The sequence below is a fragment of the Sminthopsis crassicaudata genome, chromosome 1 (genome assembly GCF_048593235.1).
Source record: "Sminthopsis crassicaudata isolate SCR6 chromosome 1, ASM4859323v1, whole genome shotgun sequence".
NCBI classification, from domain to species: Eukaryota; Metazoa; Chordata; class Mammalia; order Dasyuromorphia; family Dasyuridae; genus Sminthopsis; species Sminthopsis crassicaudata.
The window spans coordinates 572,598,966-572,625,010 of record NC_133617.1 but is presented as its reverse complement, the minus strand read 5'-3'; the positions used below and the strand labels follow the sequence as shown (position 1 = coordinate 572,625,010).

Here is a 26,045-nt window from a genome sequence, read left to right as displayed (position 1 = left end):
GAATTCTTTTTTTTTTTTTTTTTTGTAGTAAAGGGATCTGAAAACAATACCTTTCTTATAATACTTACATACAATCTTAGCAAATTTTCTGTATATGTACTGCAAAGACTGACTTCATAAAGTTGGAAAATATTGTAAGCTATAGATAAAACTAAGTACAAAATGAGTTACCAGGGAAAACATGTTTAAAGCATTATTAGATACAAATGCAATTTTTATGAACACTTGCATAATATCCAACCATTTTTTTTTCAAATAACAAAAATGTTCAATCTAGAAATGTTCTCACATAAAGACACATTTCCCCCAAAATTACATAGAAAGGAACTTGAGCAATCACTTACCAAGTTTGCTTTCTACTGTATGCAATATAAATACCTCCTATAGATCAACAGGTGACATGAGAATGACATTTACAGAATGCCATTGTACTGAGAAAACTATAAATAAAGCCAATCATTATGCAGATATCAATCTATTTGGGTATTAACAGTTGCATCTTATTTATAGAGAACAACCTTGGTCCATTAACACATATGATTGAGAACAGCAGCCAGAGTCTTTCAATCAAGGTACACAGCTTAAAGGGTCAATAATCATTCTTCCCATGGTTTCCAGTAGGCAAGTCTTTTATCTACAGAAATGTGACAGCAATTAAATTCTGGCATTTTCCAGCTACTGGATGAATAAGATGCTGAAAGCCATGACTATACAGCATACCGCTACATAGGGACTCTTTCGTTCACCTGTTGGGAAAAAAAAAATAGCCATTTATTTTCTTTGATTCAATATGCATTTACTGAGTGCATAACATGGGCATATATCTGTAACAAACATTATGGGGAAGCAGTACAAAATTGGAAGATACTTATCCTTTAGCTGGAAAAGCAAAGCATAAAAGCACATGAAAACAATGGATGCCTAAAACAGTAGTTAGTATTTGTATACAATTTTAAGGTTTGCCTGTGTTATCTCCTCTGTTTCTTATAATCCTGTGAGGTAAGAGATGTTAATGAGAACAACTGAGCCTGAAAGTGATTAAATGACTAAGGGTTAATTAAATTCTATGAAGTTGGGGATTCCACTTTAGGCCTTCTGACTCTAAGTCCACATACACATATACTATATAATCAAGCATGAACTCTGTTAAAACAATTTTATCTTTAATTTTAAACTTATAAGAAATATTCCTTACTGTACGTGGTGCTTTAAAAAATATTGGAAGTCCTGAAAATTCATAATCTATCATATTATAGTTCTTGATGGCTAGGAAGAGGCACAAAGAACTGCAGTGGAGAGAGCAGAAGGTGGAAGATAAACAAGAAAGGTGAAGCCATTAAATTAGTTAATAAAGAATCTAAATGTGTGTTCTAAATAATACCAGAAAAAATCTAATATTACTATAGGAGAAATCAATACATTAGCAAAAGTATTTTTAAAATACGAATGACTTCATGGTAAAGAGATTATTCCCAGGAGAATATAAGCATATATAGGTGATGATAAACAGGAAAGTAGTTAATTAAACAGCATTTTTAGTAATGGGTTCGAAGACAAACTCAAAAATGAAAATGCAAAAAAGACACAAAAATTAATCTTAGAAATAAGAATTTCTGTCCATTACTATTACATTTTTATACCTAAAATACCTTGAAGACCATCTTTAAGCAAATAAGTATCTAGAACTTCAGTGTTTAAGGCATGTTCGTATGCTTGTTGTTTTGGGGTTGTTCTTGCATATTCCTGACCTAAAGTTGCCATGATTAATTTTTACCAAAGAGATAAAAACTTTCTTAACTGAGTTAATCTGGTTTTCCCATCAATTTCTTCCATAATTCCCTGGCACTGAGCTACTTCAAAGAGTATCTCAATAGTGCTTGTTGGTCTGTAGAACAATCTTAACTTTTAAAGAGAGAAACATATCTTAGCCCTGAAAATTACTCAGGGAGTTGGAAGTAAGAGACATTAAATAATATCTTCCATAGTACATAGTACATGGTGCAATCTCTTCAAAACTTCGTTAACTTTTTTTTTTTTTTAAATTTATGAAATGACATTCAATATTCAAAACATCCTTTTCTCATTTACAAAGTTCAACTTAGTGCTGTTTCTTGAACTGTCATCCAATAGATTAAAATCCCTTAGGCCATTCACAAAAATATCCTGAATATATTTTACTTCCTCCAGACTACAAATTGGACAAACATCTCTGCTTCTGCTTAATGTACACATTCACAAGACACAAGAGAAGTTTCTAGGTTTGCCGAATCAAAATCCTATTGATAGATTTTGGGTTTTTTTTGAAAGGAGTAGAAAGAGAGGAGTGGGTAGCTGTGGAAGAAAAAAAGTTTCTTAGTCTGATATTTAATTGAGCTTACGTTTTGGGATCATTGATTAAAGCAGAAAGTTTCCAATCCTACTGATTAACTGAAAACTTCCTCCAAAAAAAGTAGTATGTCCAATATTTTCAGAAACATGGAATACTTATACAGATTTCACTAAGAGATCCTCAAAGCAAGTGTCACACTATGTCATTATAGCAAGATACTATCGTCATCTGGTATAAAGTTTTGTTAAACCTCAAATAACTGAGGAAATTAATATTGTCTGCAATTTTCCATCTGTTGGAAATTAATTTTTGAGGAAGTTCTTTTCCTCCTCCTCCAATTCTGAACATTATAATTTACATATGGGTTTCATTTTTCTGATCTTAATTTTCTTAAAAGAGACTGCTATGTGGTAGAGTTAAACATCTTTTAGCTGAACTTGGTAAGCATGTTACCACTCGTCTGTGATTTTAGTGCAAAGTGAATGTAAAACAGTTGTTATAATATGATGTGTAAGATGAGAAGATGATCTGGACTGTGCATTTTCTCATTGTGTGTATATTCTGAATGCAGAGAAGATATCTCTGAAGAAACAGAAGTTTGGTATTGTCATTTCTAAATCATTTTGTTAAAATTGTTCAATTCCACAGTGTCAAATATTAAGTGAAGGTGACAATATAATCCAAAAGAAAAAGAAAGCAGTAACAGATTAATGCAGTACCACACTGTAACATTTATGGAACACTTTCCTCTCATAACAATCTTTTAGGACTGCAAATATATTTACACCCATTTTACAGATGATACTTCTGAGTCACAAAAAGGTAGAATGTTTTTATGATGTGTCTATATATATATCCCTATATTTATCCTATAAATATAGATATATATGTAAAGGATGGGGTGAGAAAATTAAGATAAACAGCTGAAGATTACTAATAGAACAAAAGTTATATATTGGATGTTTTAAAATTAACATGGAATAGTTCATGGATCCATGATCTCAACGATATGCCAAGCACTTACTTTATTAAGCACCATCAAGGATACAAGGAAAATTATTATTCCTGCTTACAAGGATCTTATATTCCAATAAAACTTGAAAAATCTTTTTAGACCAATGATAGGAAAACAATGTCCCACAAATAGCAAAATGCTCCAAACAGAAATTTTTGTGGTAGCAAGTAACTGGAAATCAAGCAAAAACTCAATAAGAGAAAGACTAATTAAATGGCAACATATGAAAGTAATGGAATATTGTTATGCTGTAATAAACAATGTACATAAGAAATTAAAAGAGAAAAAAAGGGAGGACCAGCATGAATTGGTACACAGCATAGAAAGAAGAACCAGGCAAGGATATGAAATGAGTAAAATTGAATGACAAAGTGACTAAAAATAGTTTTAACGCAAGTGAAATGCTCTATGTTGGATTTGGAGAGCAGATGAAGAAGTACGGATACTGGATGCTGTATATGCTATTAGATACAGGAACTGATGGGTTGATTTTAACTGTTTTGTTGTTGTTGTTTTGGAAGAAAGAGTTCTAACAAAGCACAGAAGGGTGAGATATATTGGGAAACATTTGGAAACAATATAATTTCCTGATTTTGCAAACATAATCTATTGACCACAATTAAGCATTTTCTTGGTAATCAAGATTACTACTGAAAAAACTGGTTATTATGTATTATATATACTGATACAATCATTAGAGGCATTTGGATATTTATGGCTCCTTGTGTAAGAATGAATTTAGGTTGCTACTATGCTCCAGCTGCTTTTCTCTCTCTTGTCCTAAGACAGAGTGTTTGAAAACATTTTGTTTACCTTTATCCTTTTCTGTTTTTCTTTTCACCTTCCTAAGCTTCTTTGGCTTTCCTATAAGTAAACTTTGGCTTTCAAAGTCATAATCAGTGATTGAGAATATTTCTTAACATTTTCTAACTATGTACTTTTGATTAGTCAATGATGTTTTTAGTTTGTCTAACAAAAACTGCAGATGTTGAAAAAAAGTAAACTGTCATTCAATTTTCAATCTTTAAGAATAAACAGTTGGTTACTATCTTTCATATCATAACTATCTTCAAATTATGTCAATTATAAGCTTTTTTTTCTAAAGCTAGATTTTAAACAACCATTTAATGAACATTTTCTAACTTTTTTATTTTTAATTTTCTACCTCTTCATTATTTGTCCTCCAAGTGTTCTATATCCTCCATGTTAGGAACCAAAGTTAGATACAGTCAAAATCATAACATTTTAAGTGAGGAAAATACCTCAGTGAGTCTGCAATCTACTTTAAAGCTATATTTCAAAGTTTACATGTGAATTCAAGTTTCAGTCAAGCTTTTTTTTTTTTTTTTTTAAAGAAAACAATCAGTAGCATTAGTATTTAGCCTAATGGTACAATCAAAAAACAATGCAAAAATTAGAACTGACATCACTTTTAATGAATATATGTTCTTCATTTTAAGAAAAATAATCTAAATTTGTGAACTTTGAAATATTAAACACTAAGAATGAGAACTCTATGAAAACATGAGATTTGGTTGACATACTACTGAATATTTTCTACTTATCCCTCATAATGTTTCATTGTGGAGTGATAGAAACCAACATTCCCTAGGCATAAGAATATATGTAACTAAAAATAGTATGCAATATGAAATAAATTACAGAAAAATAATAAACTATAAATGTTTGAATCTACCTCTCCATAATAATTAATGCTTCATAATTGAGAGTTGAGTTAGAAAAAATGAGGCTCACCAACTCTTTAAGTGAAATGTTAGTCAGTATTCTGAATAGTCTAGTTTTAAAAGCCAATTGAGAAAGTATTTTATGAATATTTGCAAAATTTTACTGAAAAGCACCAAATTGGGAAGCCTGTGCTTTTAAAGCTGATTTATGTGTATATATAAAATTTAAAAAAGGTTGATAAATAACTTCCAGCTGAAAGATTGGTGGGAAACAAAAGAGATACTTACCAATTCTGGCACACTTCCAAAATATACCCAACAGTCTGTAGAGGATAAAAAAGGGAAAAAAATGGTTAGTGAATACTGGTATGGTAAACTATTCCTACAAGCTAGTTTTTCCATTGGTATGATGAATTCATTACAAGTTAGCCTTTCCCCTCTGGCTACTTTTATTTGAATCTGAAATTTGCTTATTCTTCATCTTCACATGAAGCCAGAACACCATATATAAATAATCTGTGTTCAAAAGATCAACTTCAAGGTAAATTAATGCTATTGAGAGGAGAAATTTTTACAAAGGTTACCACACATAAAGACTGAGTCACTTAGCTTCAAATGCCTTACCCTTTGAAACAGAAAAATTATATCCTAATTTAAACGAAAATCAATTGAGAAAACCATAATTTCTTAAGATTGTAGATTATAAAAAATAGAAGTTGACATTTTAACAATTCAATAATAAATTCATTTTATAGAATGTATTGATATTTAATTCCTCTGTAAACATGAACTCTAATTCCAGTATCTGCATACCAAAGACACTGTTGATAATTGTCTCCTTATTCCTAAAAGGAGTAACAAATTTATATAGCACAATAGTTATTTACTAATACTTGGATTCCAACACCACTCCAAACCTGTGCTTTTATTCATAAGGCCTTTTCGGCTTCCAGAAAACATAAAACACTTATGAAATATTAGGATGACGGTGGGTCTACTGTAATTTTACATGCAAATAAATACCCAGATACATATATAAGGAGAGGATTTTTAATGTTTCATTTTAGAGCATGATTTGACTGTTATCATTGATTTTGTTAGGCACTTTAAAAAAAGTATATTATTCATTCTTGTATAAATATAGATGCTAAATGAATTGCTATCTCTGAACTGCCAAGAAAGAAAGAAAATATTAGCTCCATAAAATCCTATGTAACCACCTTACCCTCTCTTGAAAATATAATATAATAAATAACTTTATGAATGCAAAAAAAAAGTTTTCTAATTTAGAGAAAATACACTTAGCAAATATATAAGTACAAATAGATATTAAATGGATTAACATTGACAAGTTAAGAATCATCTTATTAGTGGAATGAAAAAAGCATAAGCTCTATGGTACATACCAAACATTTAGGCACTATTTCAAATATCATAATTAGGGAATCTAGATTTGGAATATTTATATAAATGTATTCCTTGGCTTATTTTTATAATCATTAATTTTAAACCAATAAATTAATGGTTAATAGCAAATAATGAAAAGTGTGAAAAACAAAATTTAAGCATACCTCTAGAGTTTAGACGTTTTAAGGAAGCGGCCAGCTGTACTATTATAAACTCTACTAAATATTAAATGTGGTTTTAACTATAAAACTAAGGAAAATTTTTTTAAAGGAGACTATTTACCAACTATCAGATCTTACTTAGAAATGGATGATTCATTCATAAAAATGCACAGAACTAGCTACAATCGATGATCATCTATAAAGTGTCTACTATGTGCAAGGCATTCTGTTGGGCAAGAGATACAAGGAAAAGTGAGTCTCTTGAAAGATAGCATGTACATAAAGACTATGTGTGTGTATATATATATATATATATATATATATATATATATATATATATATTTTTTTTTTTTACTTCAACAGTATTTTTCCAAATATATGTAAAGATAATTTTCAAAATTCACTTTTGTGAGACTTTGTGTTCCAAATTTTTCTTTCTTCCCCTCCTCCCCAAGACAATAAGCAATCTAATATACATTAAATATATGCACTCTAAAGAATATATTCTTAACAAAACACAAAATAATCTTTGGGAAAAAGCATTAGAATCTGAAGACAGATAACAGGAGGGTGAAGGCAGGAAAGATTTTATATGTAAGGTGTTATCTGAATTGAGCTTTGAAGCAAACTAATTCTAAGAGGTCCAAATAAGCAGTGACAGTATTACAGAAAGAGGGGAATGCCAAGGTTTTCTGTCTTTTTATTAAACTTTAAAATGCAGTATTTATTTACTTAAAAAGCATGGAGGTGGGAGATTGAGGGTTGTATATGATGAAAATATCTGGACCATGGTATATGTGAAGAAGAAGAATATGTCATAAAGTTGGAAAAGCAAGTTTAGGCCAGGTTATGAAAGACTTAAAAAGCTGAATAGTGAGTTTATATTTAATATTGAGACAAGTAGAATCTGACTTAATCATGATTAGTCTTCAAGAAAATAACTATGACAATTACATGGAATTGAAGCAGAATACTTGAGGCAGGAAGACCAATTAGGAGTTGATTACTGCAATATTCTAAGACAGAGGTGATGAGAGCTTCAATTATAAATAAAGAAAAGTGGGCTGATGAAAGAAGCGCTATGGAGATAGCACAGCAACATTTGGCTTCTGATTTAATGTAGCAGTCAAAATGAGGAATAAAAGATGATACCAAAGTGGACTGGAATGTTAGGGTACTCTTGACAAAAATAGGAAATCTGGAAGAAGAGGGAGATTTTTTTTGGGGGGGGGTAGAAGAATTCTGATACATCTGGGTGATATGAGACTAGTGACAAGTGAGACAGGACTAATAAATGTAGCAGTCAGCATAGAGACGTTAATTGAGATAGCTCATGAGGTCCCTGAAAATTTAAAAAAAAAAAAAGAAAAGAAAGGGTGTAGGAACGAATGAAAAAGCATTCATTAAATACCTATATTGTGCAAAACACTATTCTCAATACTAGGATACAACAGAAAAGGAGAATCAGTCCTTAATGTCAAGGAGTTCATATTTTAATGGAAAGAAGCAACACACGCACAAGGTTTTAGTGGCAAACCAGATGATCTCTGGGATATAAAACCAAAGCAGATAGTAATACTTCTTGTTTCATGTTACTTCCATTGATAAAGTAACATCTATTTCTGATGTTGAACCATTTGATGGTGCCAAGAACTATCTTTCCCTCAGGTCTTCACTATCTCTAGTTACTTCCCAAAATAGTGGCTTTGGGACCTCAGCCAGAATCAAGAATGTTGCTTTGGGAGTTGCCATAATCCTTAAGGGTCTTGGCCTTGTCTTCCCATTGATGGCAACTAGTTATTGGTTGTTGCCATTGTTAAGGAAGGTGGGTTCCTGCTTCACAATAAATATTTCCCTTAATGATGGTTGTAGGGGTCAGGCTGGAGGTAGGGCTGATCTCTAAAACATTACTATTCCAAGTGCTATTGGGTTCAGTCACTTATCAAGTCCTATTAATTACAATTCTTCAGTCTCTTAATCCTATGTCTTTTCAGTTCCTATGGCCACTGCCCTGAAATAGGTCCTCCTTAACATCTCCATGGACTATTAGCCTTTTAACTGGCTCTTTAATCAAATTCTTGCTTCAACTCAAACTTTACACTGTCGTTTAATACTCCTTATAGTGAATTCTGTTCGTAATACTCTTCTGCTCAACAGTCTTAAATAAAAATCCCAACTTTTTAGCCTAGAATTCAAGGCTCTTCACAATCTGGCATTTTCCCAGTCCTATCCTGTCCTACTCTCCTCCTTGTGGATTACATGCTACTGCTGTGCTAACCATTCATCATTTATAGCACAATCCAGGGTTTTCCAACCTTTATATTTTTGATCCTATCTGTAGTGTCCCTTCATTTCTCCTTTTTCAATATTCTGTCCTTCAATAAACCATTGTTATACTCAGCAGTTATTTTTCCTTCATTGGATTAGGGTTTTTATGGGAGGAATCATAGGAGAGACCTACTATCTAAAGTCATGCATTTTTCAGACATACAAGAAGGAGGAAGTAAAATTGGCATGATTTGAATTTAAGTCCTCTAATTTCATAACAGTTTAAAGATTTCCAAATTGTTAACTTATTAGTGTAATTAAAATATTTAACAGTGTAGTTGTTCTACAGTATAGAAATTTATGTGTATTTCATATGTCCTAGACAAATAATCCTTATATCTCCTTCAAGGTCTAACGCAGTACTTTGCACATAGCAGGCTATTTTTTGTTTAAATGCTTGAAAAATGAACACATGAAAGTGGACCTGGTGCACTAATATGCAATAAACTATTTTCTTTCTTTTTTTTTTTTTTTTTTTTTTTGAGGCTGGGGTTAAGTGACTTGCCCAGGGTCACACAGCTAGGAAGTGTTAAGTGTCTGAGATCACATTTGAACTCGGGTCTCCTGAATTCAAGGCTGGTGCTCTATCCACTGCGCCACCTAGCTGCCCCGCAATAAACTATTTTCAACATGTTGCTTTACTTTTTAAATATAGGATGTGAAAATATAAATTTAAAAAAATACAGCATGTTCAACAGTTGATTTTCATTGTATTTTAATACAAATAAAAATACTAAAAGATAATAATTTTAGGTATACACTTAGAGAAGCTGTAATACAAAAAATGATCTTATAGTGGCAAGACTTATTATTTATAGGCACTATAAATACACTCAGTAATATACAATCTATGAAATATGCTCCCCAAATGGAAATGATTTAAACTTTATTCATATTTTTGATGATTCCATAAGAGCCAATGCCAAAGAATATCTTTTGAAGTCATAAATTAAATCAGTAATCCAAGAAGAAAGATTTTAATAGGCTTCTTATAATATACACTTGAAGTATAACACTTTCAAGGTCATCTGTCAAATACATCTTTTAATTTCATAAAGTACCCATAAATGTAAAACTCTATTTTAAAAGTGGAAGAAATTATAAAGGAGAATTATTAAACCAAATTACACAGAGCAAGCAAATTTCATATGTATATGAAATCTTAATTTATTAATTGCCAGATGATGTCCATGAAAGTATTACTTAAAACATTCAGATATTAGCAACATACCCAGTTTTATTTTTGTCCAAGACGCTAGGAGCCAAGGATCGGATATATGCACAGGTACATATAAGCAGCAAGATTACTGTCAGTAAGCTCTGAAAGTTGAAAATGGCAGACTAAAAAAAAAAAAAAAAAAATTAATTTCAAGTTTATATCAACACATTTTGATACCTTTTAAAAATTTTATTTCTTCTTCTGATATGCTACATACCAAAGACAACAAAAATGTTCCTTGGAATCAGGGTGATTCCAAGATTCCAATCTTGTTTCTGACACTAATCATCTGTGTAATCTTGGGCAAGTCATTTGACCTCTGTGAAACTCAATTTTTTTTTTCTGTGAAATGAGAAAGCTGGATTTCATGGCTTTCCAACTCTGTTATCTATAGTCCTATGAAATAATGAATGACAACCAGCATACTTAAAGAAATCATCTTTCTCCAAAAGACCAAAGCTAGCTTGATTGCCAAATTTTACACTGAGCTATGGAGTACAAAGAGTTTAATATATTAATGGTATGTTTTATGGCTCTAAGGCTTTATTATTTGGTGGTGGCTAAATTTGTGTGTAGGGGAGCTATTTTCCTTGTGGTTGTCAAAGATGAAAAAATATCTCCTCAACATTTTAGAAATTAAGTGTAATAAATGAACAGATTATGGCTCATGTATCCTAGCATACTGGAAATTCTAAGTTTCATGGAAAAATATTACCTATGCCTAATCTTTATTTTCTTATAGTATAATATTCACTTCTAAATAGTAAATGCAGAAAGTTGGATATCTACTAAAGAAATGGTATTTGTTAAGATATTAGACGAAAGGAGGCATTTGTGCATGCAATCTAATATATGCAGGATGACAAGGGAGCTGATCTCAGAAGACATTTCATAGGTCATCTATAAGTAGGTATATATTCTGTAAGATTTTTTAGGAATTCACTAGTGTTGTTCAAAACTCTTTTGAATTATATTTTCCTGGGATCAGAATAGAACACAGGATAATAGATTTAGGAGATGGATTATCAAATCTAAACTTTTCATTTATGGATATGGAAACGAGACTATAATGACTTGTTCAGGATAATACACACTTCATTGTTTAAGAAATTTAAACCTTTTGGTATTTAGGTCTACAAAGTTGTAAGTGTTAAGACATTCTGTGAGAGGCAGATTGCTTTAATGAACAGCTAAGAATGGAGTCACAACTGAAAATGACTGAACAAAAATAAACATTAGCCTCAACAAAGAAGAATGTTTTACTCAAGTACCTTTTGACATATTTTTCAATATTTAACCACTTCCTTTGCAAAAGGGCAATAAACATGATTTTTAAAATTTATTTTTTGCCATATTAGTCATATTGTAAAGGAAGACATAGACCCAAAGAGAAAAAAAAAATTACCAGAATAAAAAAATGCAAAGTGAAAAGTAGTATGCTTCATTCTGTGTTCAAATTCCAATGGTTCTTTCTCAGGAAGTGGGTAGCACTTTCCATCACTTGAAATTGTATTTGATCACTGTATTGCTTAGCTGTATAACCGCTAAGTTATTCATAATTGATCATTGTACAGTATTTCTGTTAATGTTCATGTTCTCCTGGTTCTGCTCACTTTATTTTATTATCAGTTCATATGTCTTTCCAGATTTTTTTTTTTTTTTAATTCACCGGCTCTTTATTTCTTGAAGCACAGTAACATTTCATTACAATTATATACCACAACGTGTTCACCCATTCCCCAGTTGATAGGCATCTCCTCAATTTCAAATTCTGTGCCACCACAAAAAAATAATATATTTTTGTAAATATAGGTCATTTTCCCTTCTTGGTGATATATATATATATATATATATATATATGTATATATATATAAGTTAGCACTTTTATAGCCCTTTGGTTATAATTCCAAATTGCCCTCCAGAACAGTAAATCAATAAATACTAAATAAATGTCTACATAGGTGCCAGGCATTGTACAAACCACTAGGGATACAAAAAGAGGCAAAAGACAGTTCTTGTCCTGAAGGAACTTATAATGTAATGGGGGAATCAACAAATATATACAAAGCTACATAAGAAATAATTAAGAGGGGTTAGGCAAAGCTTTCTGTAGAAGATGGGATTATTGTATAAGACAGGATTTAGGGGCAGCTAGGTGGCCTAGTGGATAGAGCACCAGCCTTGAATTCTGGAGGACCTGAGTTCAAATCTGGTCTCAGAAACTTAACACTTCCTAGCTGTGTGACCCTGGGCAAGTCACTTAACCCCAGCCTCAGGAAAAAAAAGACAGGATTTAAAGGAAGCCAGGTAAGTAGTTGGAGCATAGGAGAGAGAATCCCAGATATGGCAGTTGACCAGACAAATAACCAGAGCAGAGAGACAATGTGTCTTGTTTGGACAAAAGACAGGAGGCCAGATCAAATAGGTATTTCTGAGGAGTAAAGTGTAAAAAGATTGGAAAGGCAGGAGAGGTCCAGGTTATAATAGGTTCTGAATACCAAAAAGATTAATTTGTATTTGATTATAAAGACAATAAGAAGACACTGGAATATATTTGGGGAGTGAGGAGGTTTGGCATGATTGGACTTATGCTTTACTTTAGGAAAACCACTTTTGTGGATGAATGGAGAATGGATTGGAGTAGGGAAAAGCTTGACACTGGCATACTCATCAGCAGTGATGGTGACGGTGTCAGATGAGAGAAAAAGTATATTTGAGAGAGACTGCAAAGATGAAACTGATAGGCTTTGGTAACAGACTAAATAAGAGGGGTTGAGATATGACTCAAATCATGAGCCTGAGTAGAAGATAGCGTTGTTTTCTACAGTGATAGGGAAAATAAAAAACAGTAATGTTTTAGGAGAAAAATAATGAATTCTATCTGGGACATGTGTAAAATGTTTAATGAACAACTGTTAGGATTACAAGGTGATAACTCAGATTGTCTGGGCAATTCTCTAGTTCAGAATTCACACCTTTAGTTCCGGCCTTTAGGGAGAATTTACACCTTTGGATTTCTGAAGAGGAGTTTACATGTTTAAAGGCATTTACACCTGTAAAAGGAGCAAGTTCATTGGCTGTAGGAGTTCTCACAAGCCCAATCTCTTCGAGGATAAAAGAGGGCAGCATTGGGTCTGGAGAGTAGTCTGACTGGGATTGAGTTGAGACGACAGTCTGGAAGACTTAGAGACAGCAGGATCTTTATATTTTGGCAGCCAACATGGGGCAAGGACTTATTCAGAGTCCTTCAGAGGAGCTAGCCCGGGCCTTGACAAACAACTATTTTGAGATGTTAGATACTTGGAGATGAGAGTTGTAATGTAAGATATTAGTGTTTTTGATCAATACGTTAAACTTTTTAGGGGTAATTTTAGACCTATTTCCTTGAAATTGATGTCCAAAGCACAGCTGTACTTTAAATTTTAAAAATTGAATATAACTGATAACAATCCACTTTTCATACTAATAGGCTTAGTCAATGTTCTCACTCTTCTAATTTGTTTTTAAAATAATATTAAGTTTAACACAAAATAAGTTTCAGAGTGTGAGTTGGCAATAAAATATCTAACCTATAGAGAATGCTAATTGAACACTGAATTGACATACTGATTTGTACATATATGAACTAAAAATCATAATATGTATTAACTTAATGACCTAGTAGAGAATAAAAGTGTATAAATAAAAGTTATAAAAAAGAACTTAAGACAATACAAAGCAAGGGCAAGACATAATTAACTGGTAGATGTTAAAAACTTTCAGAGTAGAATAAAAATAGAGCTGTTTAATAATGTAACTTTTTTTCTCATTAAGGCTTGACTCTTTTCATTTTCCCCTTCAATTCATGTACTAATCTCCTTACTTTTACAATTGCTAACATACAGAAGTGTTCCAGAACAACAAAAGTTACACTGCACAGAAAAGTGAAGCCAGTCAAGAGATTTTGGGCAGCCCCACTCTTCCTTCCCAACTATACTCAATTTTTTTTCTGAATTATTTTTCTTTATAAAAAAAAAAAAAAAAAAAAAAAAAAAAATGGCGGTAGGTGGCACAGTGGATAGAGCACCAGTCCGGAAATTAGGAGGACCTGAGTTCAAATCTGATTTCAGACACTTAACACTTCCTAGCTGTGTGACCCTGGGCAAGTCACTTAATCCCAATTGTCTCAGCAAAAACAAAACTAGGTGCCCCTCCGACACCTGCGAATCCAACCCACAAACACCAAATCCAAACCAAAAACCAGATTGAGTCAATGTGGATAATCATTGATAGGACTTTAGATTAGGGTTAGCTGGGCATTTACACATCTGGAATTATTATAGAAGACACTGAGATCAAACCTCTTGTGAGGTTACTGAGGCTAAGAGTTAATAAATATCTAAGGTAGAATTTGAACTCAGATCTTCCTGATTCCAAACCTCTTTCACCTTGTTATCAATATAAAAATTTCTTTGAAGATTGATAAATTACAAATATAATAAAAACTATACTTCCCACAAAAATTCAGCAACAATGCAAATGGCAAAAATGTTATTTCAATTGGCATGTTCTTATAGAATCAAAATTGAGTTAAGGTAACTATTTCAAAGAAGAAAATAATATGGAGGACAAGCAATTTTCTAAGATGTTGGTTATTTCAATGGATGAATGCTGATACCAGGATAAGCTGTTAAACTGGTCTAATATATATCAACACTGATTTCATGAAAATATTCTTATGAATCAGCATGGGACAAAGACAACTGTTGTCTTAGCACATGTTGCACTCAATATAGAAGGCTAAAATTTAAATTAAAAAAACAAAAAAACAAAAAACACCTAAATTTCTTTTTTGAAAACTATGTATGTATTTTGAAAATAAAATGCTTTATAATTTTTTAAAGTTTTTCTCCACAATTTAAACTTGATAAATTTAAATAACTAAAATAAATTTATTTTCCTATCCTGTATACTGATTTGTTTAGTTGTTTTCAGTCATGTCTGACTGTGACTATTTATTTGTTTATTTATTTATTTGGGGAGGGGGGGATTGGTAAAAGATATTAGAGTAGTGTGCCATTTCCTGCTTGAGCTCATTTTACAGATGAGAAACTTAAGCAAATAAGGTTAAGGGGCTGCCTGGGGTCACATAGCTAGTAAGTACATGAGGCCAGATTGGAATTTACAAAGATCAAACTTCCTGATTCCAGGGCTGGCCCTGCAATCTTGTATCACCTAGCTGGTACCTACCTATCTGGTACATATAGCTAATAAAAGTAGTATGGAATATACTTTATAAGGCACCTTTTGATTTGGCTAATCTACAGAGTTTAAGAGAAGCAATATTCAATAGATTGGTTTGATAGGTTGGAGACCAGGTTGTGGAAGAGCTTTAAGTTTCAATAGAAGAATTTACATTTTATATCTGGTTGCTCCACAAGGTTGATTGAATATATAAGTGTAGCATGGTCAAATCTGTCCTTGGCACTGTGATTAGAAGGATTTAAAGCAGAGATTTCAATTAAGAGACTGCTTCAAATATTAAGGCAAAAGGTGAAAGTGGTAACTGTTTTAAATGTAAAGAAGGAGGAGGATGAAAGAGAGGCAAGATTTGGCTCCCGATTACATATGTGGGGTGAGAAAGAGTTAAGGAATGCGATATAGTGCTCAGTTTAACCTGAGAGTCTGAGAGTATTGGTACCTAAAACAGAAACAGGAAATCTGGTATGAGAAAAGGAATAATAAATTTGGTTTGGATATGCTGAGTTTAAAATGTCCAATTGGTTAATTGGACAAGGCAGGCACATAGAAGAAATTATTCTCCTTAGAAACAGAATTAAACTGAAGAAAGTTGTTTTCTAATTTAATATATTTTTTTAGAACTTCCCATTTTAGTTCTATTACATCTTAATCATTAATCACTTTTTAAAAATGTTTTGAACCAAGATTAGAATTAAACATCTACTCACTTGCTTCTTTCAAAACACAACTTCAATGCTAAAAAAGAAAAAAAATTCAAATTCAATAAAAATATGTCTCAAAATGAATGTGTGGGTTCTTAGAGAACAAAGGTTAACCTTAGCTGTTTTATGTATAATTTTGGTAAATTAGAAAGTGTAAAGACCTAAGCCAATTTTTGGCAGTTTTTAGGCTTCTATGGTCTTGAATATCTTGAGCCTATGGCATTATGAATAAAAGGTAGCTAATTCATGGATAATTTATGTCCTTCAGAAACAATATGACTAGAAAGATATGGTATGGCTAAGAGCTTATGAATATTGGGAGACTGAGTTAATACCAAATTTCAAAGTCTAAATAAAATAGTTCTTTATCAGCAGGACATCCCATTTTAAGTGGAAAAGAATTATAGTTCCATAAGCAATTAAATGGGAATTTTAGGGGGAGTTTTGCAAAGCCTCAGACAACATGCAAACACTTGCAGATGACACAGAGTAACATCCCATAAAAGAAAAAGAAATTAGAGTTTTCTGGTATGAAGGGTGGTATAAAAAATTTTACATGGATTTTTCAGATCACAGGCATGATGCAGCATCATCTATCAGTCTCTCCCAGGAATGTGGAAGGGATAACTGTATAATGTTCAGGCCTTGGACAATATGTGTCTTAAATAACTAAGCCTAAGAAATCATAAAATTGGTAAACCCCAATTAAAAAAAGGGTGACTAAAACAATAACAGATAATATATGCTACTACTATTATTGAGGAATAAATTCTTCATAAAATGTAACAATGATGTGTAGATTTTAAGCACATATGCATGTCTGTTAAAATACATTCTGAAAAAATCCTGTTATAAATTACTTAATAATTATGTCCAAAATCTCATTCATTTTCACACATAGTTCAACACTAAGAGAAAGTATGCAATTAGCTCTGCATAGGTTATGCTTCTCATAACTCTTTGTTTCAATATGCATCATGAAATTTCCAACAATTCAATTTATTCAGTTTAATATTATTCTCTTCTCAATCTTCAAGGCATTGCTATAAAGCACTCTGATTTTCTGCAGGCCCCCAGGCATCAATTAACATGGATACCAGCATCAATACAGTAATCTAAATTAAAGACAGATTCTTGGTCATATCACTAACATGTTATGCAGCTCAAAATTTTGGGGAGTTTTTCCCTTCACATTTAAGTCTATTTTTACATTTCAAATTTGTCAGAAGCATGAGTGGTGTCTGACTTAACAATACGTCTTCCTAACCTCTAGAATCCAAAATAATGAATGCATAAATGCTGTGAGTTCTCTTAAATGATTTAAAATTTATATATATATATATATATTGACCTAAAAGTACCAAGTAATATGTTATTGATGTAGAACAAAGGAGTTTTGTTGTTTTTTCTTTTCTTAGTATAATAAGTCTTTATTTTTAAATTTTTTTTCTGAAATGACAGGTTTTTGCATCCAGAGATAGAAACTAAAATATGGATTGTCAACATTTTGACATTGCTTCTGAGATTTTATTGTTATCTGAATATACTACTCTCATGATGATACTTTGCTAGAATTGAAATCAGAATGACATGAGCTCAAAATCCCCCTTTAGACACTTAATAACTATTAAGTCAGTTATAACTTGACAAGTCAGTTATTATTATTATTATTTTTTGAGCCTATTTCCTCATCTATATAGAGATGGAAGAAAAAATAGCATCTACTACTTAGCTTTGTTGGGAGGGGAAAAAATGAGGTGGTATATATACTTTGCAATAGTGACAAATAAAGACAACTTATTAGCATTAATGTTTCACATAGAAATGTTAAATATAAAGGAAAAGAACAGAAATCTCTACTACAAAGATTTTATTAACCTTTCCTTGGACAATTCTTATTTAAACCATCAATGACAGATATTTATTGGACACTGATTATCTGCTGGAAGAGCTCATTATTTGATGACTGAAAGCATATGTAGAAATAGATTTTTCTATAAATCCACAAAGATGTGATCCAATGCTTCGTCATAAAGTGAAGATGATCTTGGAGCCTTTAAAGGCTTTCAGTAGAATACAGGACTGACTAGGTGAGAGAGGTTTCAAGCAGTCTTAGAAATAATTCAAACTTGTTTTCTTTAGATCTGTCTAAATAACCATGGGTACTGGTGGATTAGTATCTTACCCACTAAATTAAAAAATGGCCATGAATTCTGTGTGGTCTGTTTTCAATTCTGCAATAAAAACAGAAGGTGGTGACAATTTCAATTCTCTTACACTGTTTATAAAGATTAATTTAGTTATTTACATTTAACAGTAGAAAAGGGGTCTGAGGGATAAGCTGACACAGAAACAATGGAGGCAGGTGGAGTGTGGATCATTTAATCTCTATGAACCAGGGTTCTTCCTCTTAAAGCTCCTTCCAGTTCTAATTATATGATTCTATGAAACTGCAAAAAATGATAGTGAAAGAGTAATTATAGTAAACCTTAATGTTCCTTTGCCAGAACTAGATAATTTGGATAGAAAAAGAATAAAGCAAAAAAAAGCAGAAAAAGTACATTTCAAAGACTTATTGTAACTTTTGAATGGTAATATTAAGGAAAATTATAATTTTAGAATCAGTTTCTTAGGCAAAAACCATACATAAATGTAAAAGAATGGAATACCCTAGATAGCCCATCAAATAATTTAAAATATCAATAATACAAAAACTTAAGCAAAAGATACAGATCTAAAATCATGCTCAGTTATCAATCTAATGAGCAGATCAAACAAATCACAGAAGCAATATGTTTAAACAACATTAGCATAACACAATTTAGGGAATGGAGCTAAAGTAGTGTTCAGTAGAAAAATTATACTACTTAAAAAATGTTGACCAAAAAAGTTGCAGATGAATTGGGTATATAATTAAAGATAGAGTAAAACAATTTAAAACACCCAAGAAAGCAGAAAAGATGACTTGAAAACTAAAGAATATATAAAATAAAAAAATAAAGACTATAGAACTGATATTTTGTTTTTTTAAGTGAATAACAAAACTGATAAACTATTTGAAAATCTGATTTTCAGAAGAAAAAGCTAAAAAAACAAAATAATCATCTTTTAATAAAAAGGAACAAAGTAAATCCAAAGAGAATGGTGAGGAAATAATGATAACCAGAAACTGGTATAATTATATGCTAGTAAACATAATTTGCAGAAAATGGGCAAGTAGGTAAAAGAAAATAAGCAAACTAATAAGGTGAGAAATGGAAATCTTAAGCAATATAATCTTAAACTATAAATGAATTAATGAAGGTGGGGAGAGTGGGAAGAAACTCCTAGTCCAGATATATTTTAGAAGGGAGTACTAACAAACCTTTAAAAAGCAAGTAATGCTCCTGCTACAAATATTAAATTTCCCTAATTGAAAAAGAAGGCATTTGACTACGCTTTTTAAGACAAATATGGTTTTGATGCTCAAACCGGAGAGGAATAAGACAGAAAAAAAGAACTACAAATCAATTTTAATAATACAAAAATTCAAATGAAATCTCAACAGAGAATCTATAATCTATATATTAAATGTCACCTGCATAAAATTTGGCTTTTTAAGAAAAATATGAAAAAATGACCCAATATTAGAAACCAATCAGCAAAAGTCAAATAACCATTCAAAACTACATGATTATGTAAAGTGATGAAGAAGCCTGATAAAATTTCTTCTAACATGCTTCACACTTGTGACAAAGGGACCCTCCATCTTTAATATAATTAAAATTATGTATCTAAAAACCAAACAGCACTGTTTTCAGAGGAGAAAGACTTAAGTTTTCCTTATAATAAGTATATGGGTAAAGAATCTATCTCTCCATATTAGAATACTAAGAGCTTCTATGTTTGCCAAAGCAAACAAACAAACAAAAAACAAACAAACAAACAAACAAAAAAAAAACCAAGAAAGAAAATACAACAAGATCCAATATGCAAGAAGGGCTTTGTTTTGGGATGTTTAGATGCTTATGATTTCATTCCCCAACAATATAGAATTCCCTCTACCAATGTAGATCTTCGGTGGCTTTGTATGACTTTATAGTCTTTTAGTATTTTGAGAAGAAAAATGATTTGGTTTGTCTCACAAAGGCAGTGATTTCAGAAATGGAACCTAATTGAGGTCTTCTGTCCTTGAGGACCACTTTCTGTCCATTAATGAATGCTGCTTTTTGAAAATATGCTATATGCAAAATATATAAACATCTCCTTCAAATACATAAGAATTGTTCCTGTTTGTAGGCAACTTGATAAGTGCAGTGCCTGGCATACATTAGGTACTTCATAACTGCTTTCTGACTGACTGACTTAAAAAACTCTAAAAATCCAACAAACAAAATGAGACAGTTAATAGCCTCAATAAAATATAGCATACAAAGAAATTCTACAAAATCTTTGGCTAAGTGGTTGTTTTACTACATAAAAGGGACAGATGCTTAATCTTTGCTTTAGGTTTCAGATGATTATATATACTAATAAGTGCTCGGTAAATATTGTTTATTGAATTACTGACAGAATTTCCTGGATTCATAGCACTATCTCTGCTTTAGGGAAATAATGCTGACTGCTTCTATGTAACAAAGAAAATTTATGTTCCTAAAATTGTATTACAAATAAAAACTGGTAGATAATGCATGCTAATTTTCCTCATTTAAAAAACTGAAGTTATTCACCTTCAGAGAAACAAATAAGCATAGTATGTTCTTACCTAGATATTTGTGAATGTATGTGTATATATGTGTGATCATAGATATCTATACAAATGTATGTATGCATATATATGTACATGTATGAACACAGACACCCAAATAATAAAGAAATACACAGCAGAGAACAAAAGAAAACCTACAGGGAAATTGAAAAAAAGAAAAAAAAAAAAAAAAAAAAGATGGACAGCTCAGGAATATAATGTATTGTATTTATTATATAGGTTTTCCTGATATAAACATTTATTGTTTCATATTCTGAATCTTTTCTTATGTTATAGGACATTTTTTTCTATTTTGTACTTAAGTTTTAAGTAAATACATTTAAAAAAACAAAAGAAACTGAAGCTACAATTTTTTATATCAATGAAAAAATAATAAAATACTAACTATAAAACATTGCAAACACATGTATATGCTTTTTATCTATCAACATAATTTTCTTTTATATGGAACAAAAGAAATTTTTTCCCTTGTTTTATAACTTAGGAAATGAAGACAAATGAAAAAAAGGGAATGAAAACAAGTATGAAATTGCAAAAATGAATGACCTGATTATTGTGAAAATCACTATTTGAGAAACGGCCAGCATTTTATCACCACTTCCAAAGAAGTTTCTACTTATAAATTCATTATGTTATTATTATCTGATGTTAAAAATCACTACAATTCAGAGAACAAATAAGACTATATACAAAATAAATTAAGTATCCATATGCCCAAACTAAGCAACCACAGCTGCTGAAAAATGTGTTCATAGGATCTGAATAACATTTTCTTTAAAGCACTTGTTAGAAAACCAGAATTTTGCTATTCTTTTCATATTACAAAATTATTTTGCTGACTAATCTTATTTTTAAATTAGCAACATTAAATTTTAATTTATCAAGCTTGAATGTCCCAAAAGACATGCAAAAGAGTCAGTTAGAAGGGTCCTTAGAGATGATCTAGCTGAAAGATCTGCACAAGAATCCCCTTGACAACACTCTAAACAAATGATAGCCCAACCTATTCTTTAATACTTTCAGTTAAGGGAAAATCCAGCAGTTCCTAAGGTAGTTCATTCCATTACTGAATAGATATAATTGATAGGAATCCCCCCCCCCCAATAAATCTAAATCTGACTTTGTAATTTCCCTCAAATGCTACTAGTTCTTCCTCCTTTGACTAAGGATAAATGTAATTTTTTTCTGACACAACTGTCATGATCCTGCCTCCAATCCACCCTTTTACCTATAAAACTTCCCCAGGCTACAATTCCTTCAACTAATCCCAAAATTCCATTATGACCAGATCCTTCACCATCTTGGCTTGCTCCTGGCACAGTGTCTAGCTTATGAGTATTTCCTAGCATGTGATACTCAGAATTCAATACAATTTCAGATTTTATTGCACCAAGGCAGAAAATACCTATATTCTCATGTCCTTAATCCTGAAGACACCTTTCCTATAGTTAAAGCCCAGAAGCACTTTTCTTGGGGTTTCATACATACGATTGACTCAACTTGTAGATTTTTCCCCCCAGATGAACTGCTGTCTGATTATGTCTCAAACATTATATTAATTTCCTTATATTTAGCCTTACTACATCTCATTAGATGTGACCCAGGTCCCATTCTGATAAGATCTTTAATTAGCATTACATAGGTATGTAACCTAGGCCAAGTCATCATATCTATAGTTCTCAATATTCAAATCTATAAAATGAAGGGATTTCATCAAACAAATGCTAAGATTTCTTTTGAAGCTCTGTGATCCTATAAACAGAAATGGGAAGGGTCATGATACTTAAATGTTTATTGAAGATGCTCTCTACAAATAAAAATGGGGGATAAGTGCCCAATCAAATCAGCAAGAAGGTAAAGTCATCTCTAAAGAATTGGCAGTAAAGCATTGGGTAAAACTTCTGGTTTTATTTTATTTTTTTAATGTAGGCAATTTTTATGCTGTTATAATAGCAGTACGAAAAAGCTCTTGTCAATTCTAATATCCAATTGTCATAAATAGTTATGTTACTTATTTTATTTTACATGATTTACAAATCTATGGCTCAAAGCAATAAAATTACTTTTGGGGACTTATTTATAAGGACGAAATTCTGGCAAAGCTTTTCTACTTTCATCATATAATAAATGAATTTTAAAGAACAAAATTTTTGCCAAGAGAAATTTATTAATTTTATATCAATGAATAAGCCATACCAAGGTAAGGATACAAGAATCTATCAGTTTATTTATACATGAGTTGCATTCCAAAATCTTGTTCACAATTTAAGATATTTATAAGTAGACTTTTTCCCTTATATAAACAGTGTTTGAGACTATATACTTACTGTACAGTGTACACTTAACAAAAATGTGCTGTTAAATAAACAAGATTTAGTGGCTCAAACTTATTCACTATCAATTATATCTATTCAGTGGCACAAACTTATTCACAGAGTCTATTTAACCCATATGGTTTACAGAAAAACTTAGAAGTCAGAACACTAGGAATACATTTTTCTTCTCATTGGGTTATGATCAACTTTTCACATGACGAACAATTTCCTTTCATGTCTCTGTCTCTCTAACTGCTGTCAAAGTCGCTTGTTATTAGATCATAGGTTTACAGCCAGAAAGGCACTTAAGGAACACTTAATTCCTTTATTTTAGAAACGATGATACTAAGGCCTGGTGAAGTATAGTGACTAGTCCAAGGTCAATTACATAGTAAGTCACAAGCTAAGGATTCAAACACGTATCTTGTTGAATCTATAACTACCTCCTATATATCTTGAACTAAGTGATCTGCCACTAGTACAAGTCTATTCTTAATCTTCTTATTGGACTGCCATTTTCTTCTTCTACTTCTTCTTTTTTTTTTTTTTTTTTGCTGAGGCAATTGTGGTTAAGTGACTTGCCCAGGGTCACACAATGTTAAGTGTCTGAGGCCAAATTTGAACGCAGGTCCTCCTGACTTCAGGGCTGGTGCTCTATCCACTGTGCCACCTAGCTGCTCCTAGACTGCCATTTTCAATGGTTGTTGCTCATATATGGAATTTCCTCCTTTCCATATCCTGGCTTCCTTCAAGTCTCAACAAAACAACAATAATACCCATCTTCTTTGAAAGGATTTTTCCTAGGTCTCCAATAATACAAGTATCTTAGAGGTAGCAAAGTGGCACAGTAGATAAAGTGTTGGACCTGGACTGAGGAAGATCTGAATTCAAATAGGTATTTGAGTTTGGGTAACTCTGGTCAAGTTATTCTATTTGTATGTGTGCCTCAATTTTCTCAATTGTAAAATGAGGAATCATAATATCATCTATATCTCAGAGGTGCTATGAAAAGTAAATGAGATATATCTATGAAATCTATAGCAGTGTGCTTGGAACTTAAAAAGGTACTTAATAATTTGTTTCCTTCCTGCCTCTCACATTTTATTCTATTTTTCTTTTCTCTCAGTCTCTCTCTCGTCCCTGTATATATTCTTTCCACACAGTTAATGGCACATTGTTTCCTCTAAGACAGAGTACTCTGAGGCCAGGGAGAATTTTTGCTTTTCTTCTATTCCCAGAGTTTAACATAGTACCTGGAACATAGATAGTTAAGTGCTTAATAAATGACCTTTATCCACTAAATCATTCTCTCATTTTTGATCTTTACTACTTATCCTTTCCTTCCAAATAACAAAAAATATCCAATTTTCTTCTATCTTTAAAAACTATATGACTAAGATTGTATTATTTTATGTCTTCTCCTTCTCAATTTTTAGACCAACTTTTAGAATAGGAATATGTACATACCTGTCTTGATTATCAAGGGGAACAGATCTTCTTCCCAAGGAGGGTGGTAAAGCCAGCTTACCTACCTGCCATCCTATCTTTATGACATAATTTTCATAAGACAGATGGACAGTTAGAAGAGATAACTTCTAAGGTTCCTTTTTTCATGATTTTAGATATTTAAAAGTCAAGGTAGTAATTTCACAAATAATCTTCAAAAGAATAGTCCTTAGGTATAGCAAAATCACATTCTACCAACAAGATGCCCAAATTAAAAGAATAATATACATTTACAAGTCTAGACTTGTTAAATAAAAAAAGTCACAAAAAGTTTATTAAATAACATAGAAGTATAAGATAATTTAAAGTTTATAGGTTACATAGAGCTCAGAGAAAAGTATCAAATGTTTAATAGAAATTAGTTGACATTTTAAATTACCACAAAAATTTTTTCTGAAACACAATGGCCTTTCTTTCTAACCTTTTATTTCATATTTCAATTATGTTTATTAAAAAAAAATCCTTTCAAAATGACATCTTCAAATATAATTAAAAACTGGAAGTAATAATCTTTAGTTTTGTTAGATAAAAAAATTAATTACACAGTGTTTGTTTTGACAATATTTGTATGTATTGCTAAAAATCCATAAAAAAATCAAGTATTAATGCCATTTTCTTGCCTATCTAGGAGACATTCTCTGTAATAAGAATCCTTGAAACTGAAAGAGGAAATACTGTCACTAGTATATTTTTTTTTAAGTAAAAAAACCATAAGCTGTTTATATAGTAAATGCTCTGTACCAATTTTAGTAATATTTTAACTTTTCCCAAACTCTTTATCTGTGCATCTTTTAAAAAGTTTTGATTATATAAAAAATAATAAGTAGAATTTAACAACACAATTAGTGTGTGTGTGTAGAAACGGTGAGCTCAGAAAAAAGGTAAAAATAGTATGGAATTTTAAAAGGAATATTTCTTGGTAAGAGGACAAAAATGTTTTTGAATATTATTTATATCTATAAACTATCATTTACAGACAAAAAATTAAAGGTCAATACTATTTTAAGATGATCTTTTATACCTAATTGTAAAGCTACAAGCCATTCTTATCATCTTGATAAAGTACAGTGTATAAAGAGTCGTCATAATTGTAATCCAGAGTAAGAGAAGTATATTCATATTCTTGGACTGGAATTAAGATACTTGGGCTGGAATTCTGGCTCTAACACTTACTCTTTTCCTATATGGTAGAGAAAATGATCCCTCTACATATATCTTAAGGAGTTGTCCTGAAGGTCCAAGGAGATAATGTCTATATGATAACATTGTAAACCTTAAAGATCTATATGTTAGCTAACACAATTATTTAAAGTGTCAAAATTGTGATTTTTCATTAATTTAGGTATGCCTTTTCCCAATAAAGATGAATTAGTGAAGTTTTATGGTACCGG

General features: G+C 31.4%; 1 protein-coding gene across 1 annotated transcript in view; it reads right to left on the bottom strand.

Moving 5' to 3' along the window:
* Window positions 1-478: 478 nt before the first annotated feature.
* The window catches only part of TMEM167A (transmembrane protein 167A), a 32,055-nt gene continuing 6,488 nt past the window's right edge, over window positions 479-26,045 (bottom strand). The window contains exons 2-4 of the mRNA XM_074282161.1: window positions 10,157-10,266; window positions 5,318-5,352; window positions 479-746 (exon numbers count right to left, since the gene is read on the bottom strand). Of these exons, the coding sequence (XP_074138262.1) occupies window positions 676-746; window positions 5,318-5,352; window positions 10,157-10,266 (216 nt within the window). The 3' untranslated portion in view covers window positions 479-675. The remainder of the gene's footprint in view (window positions 747-5,317; window positions 5,353-10,156; window positions 10,267-26,045) is intronic.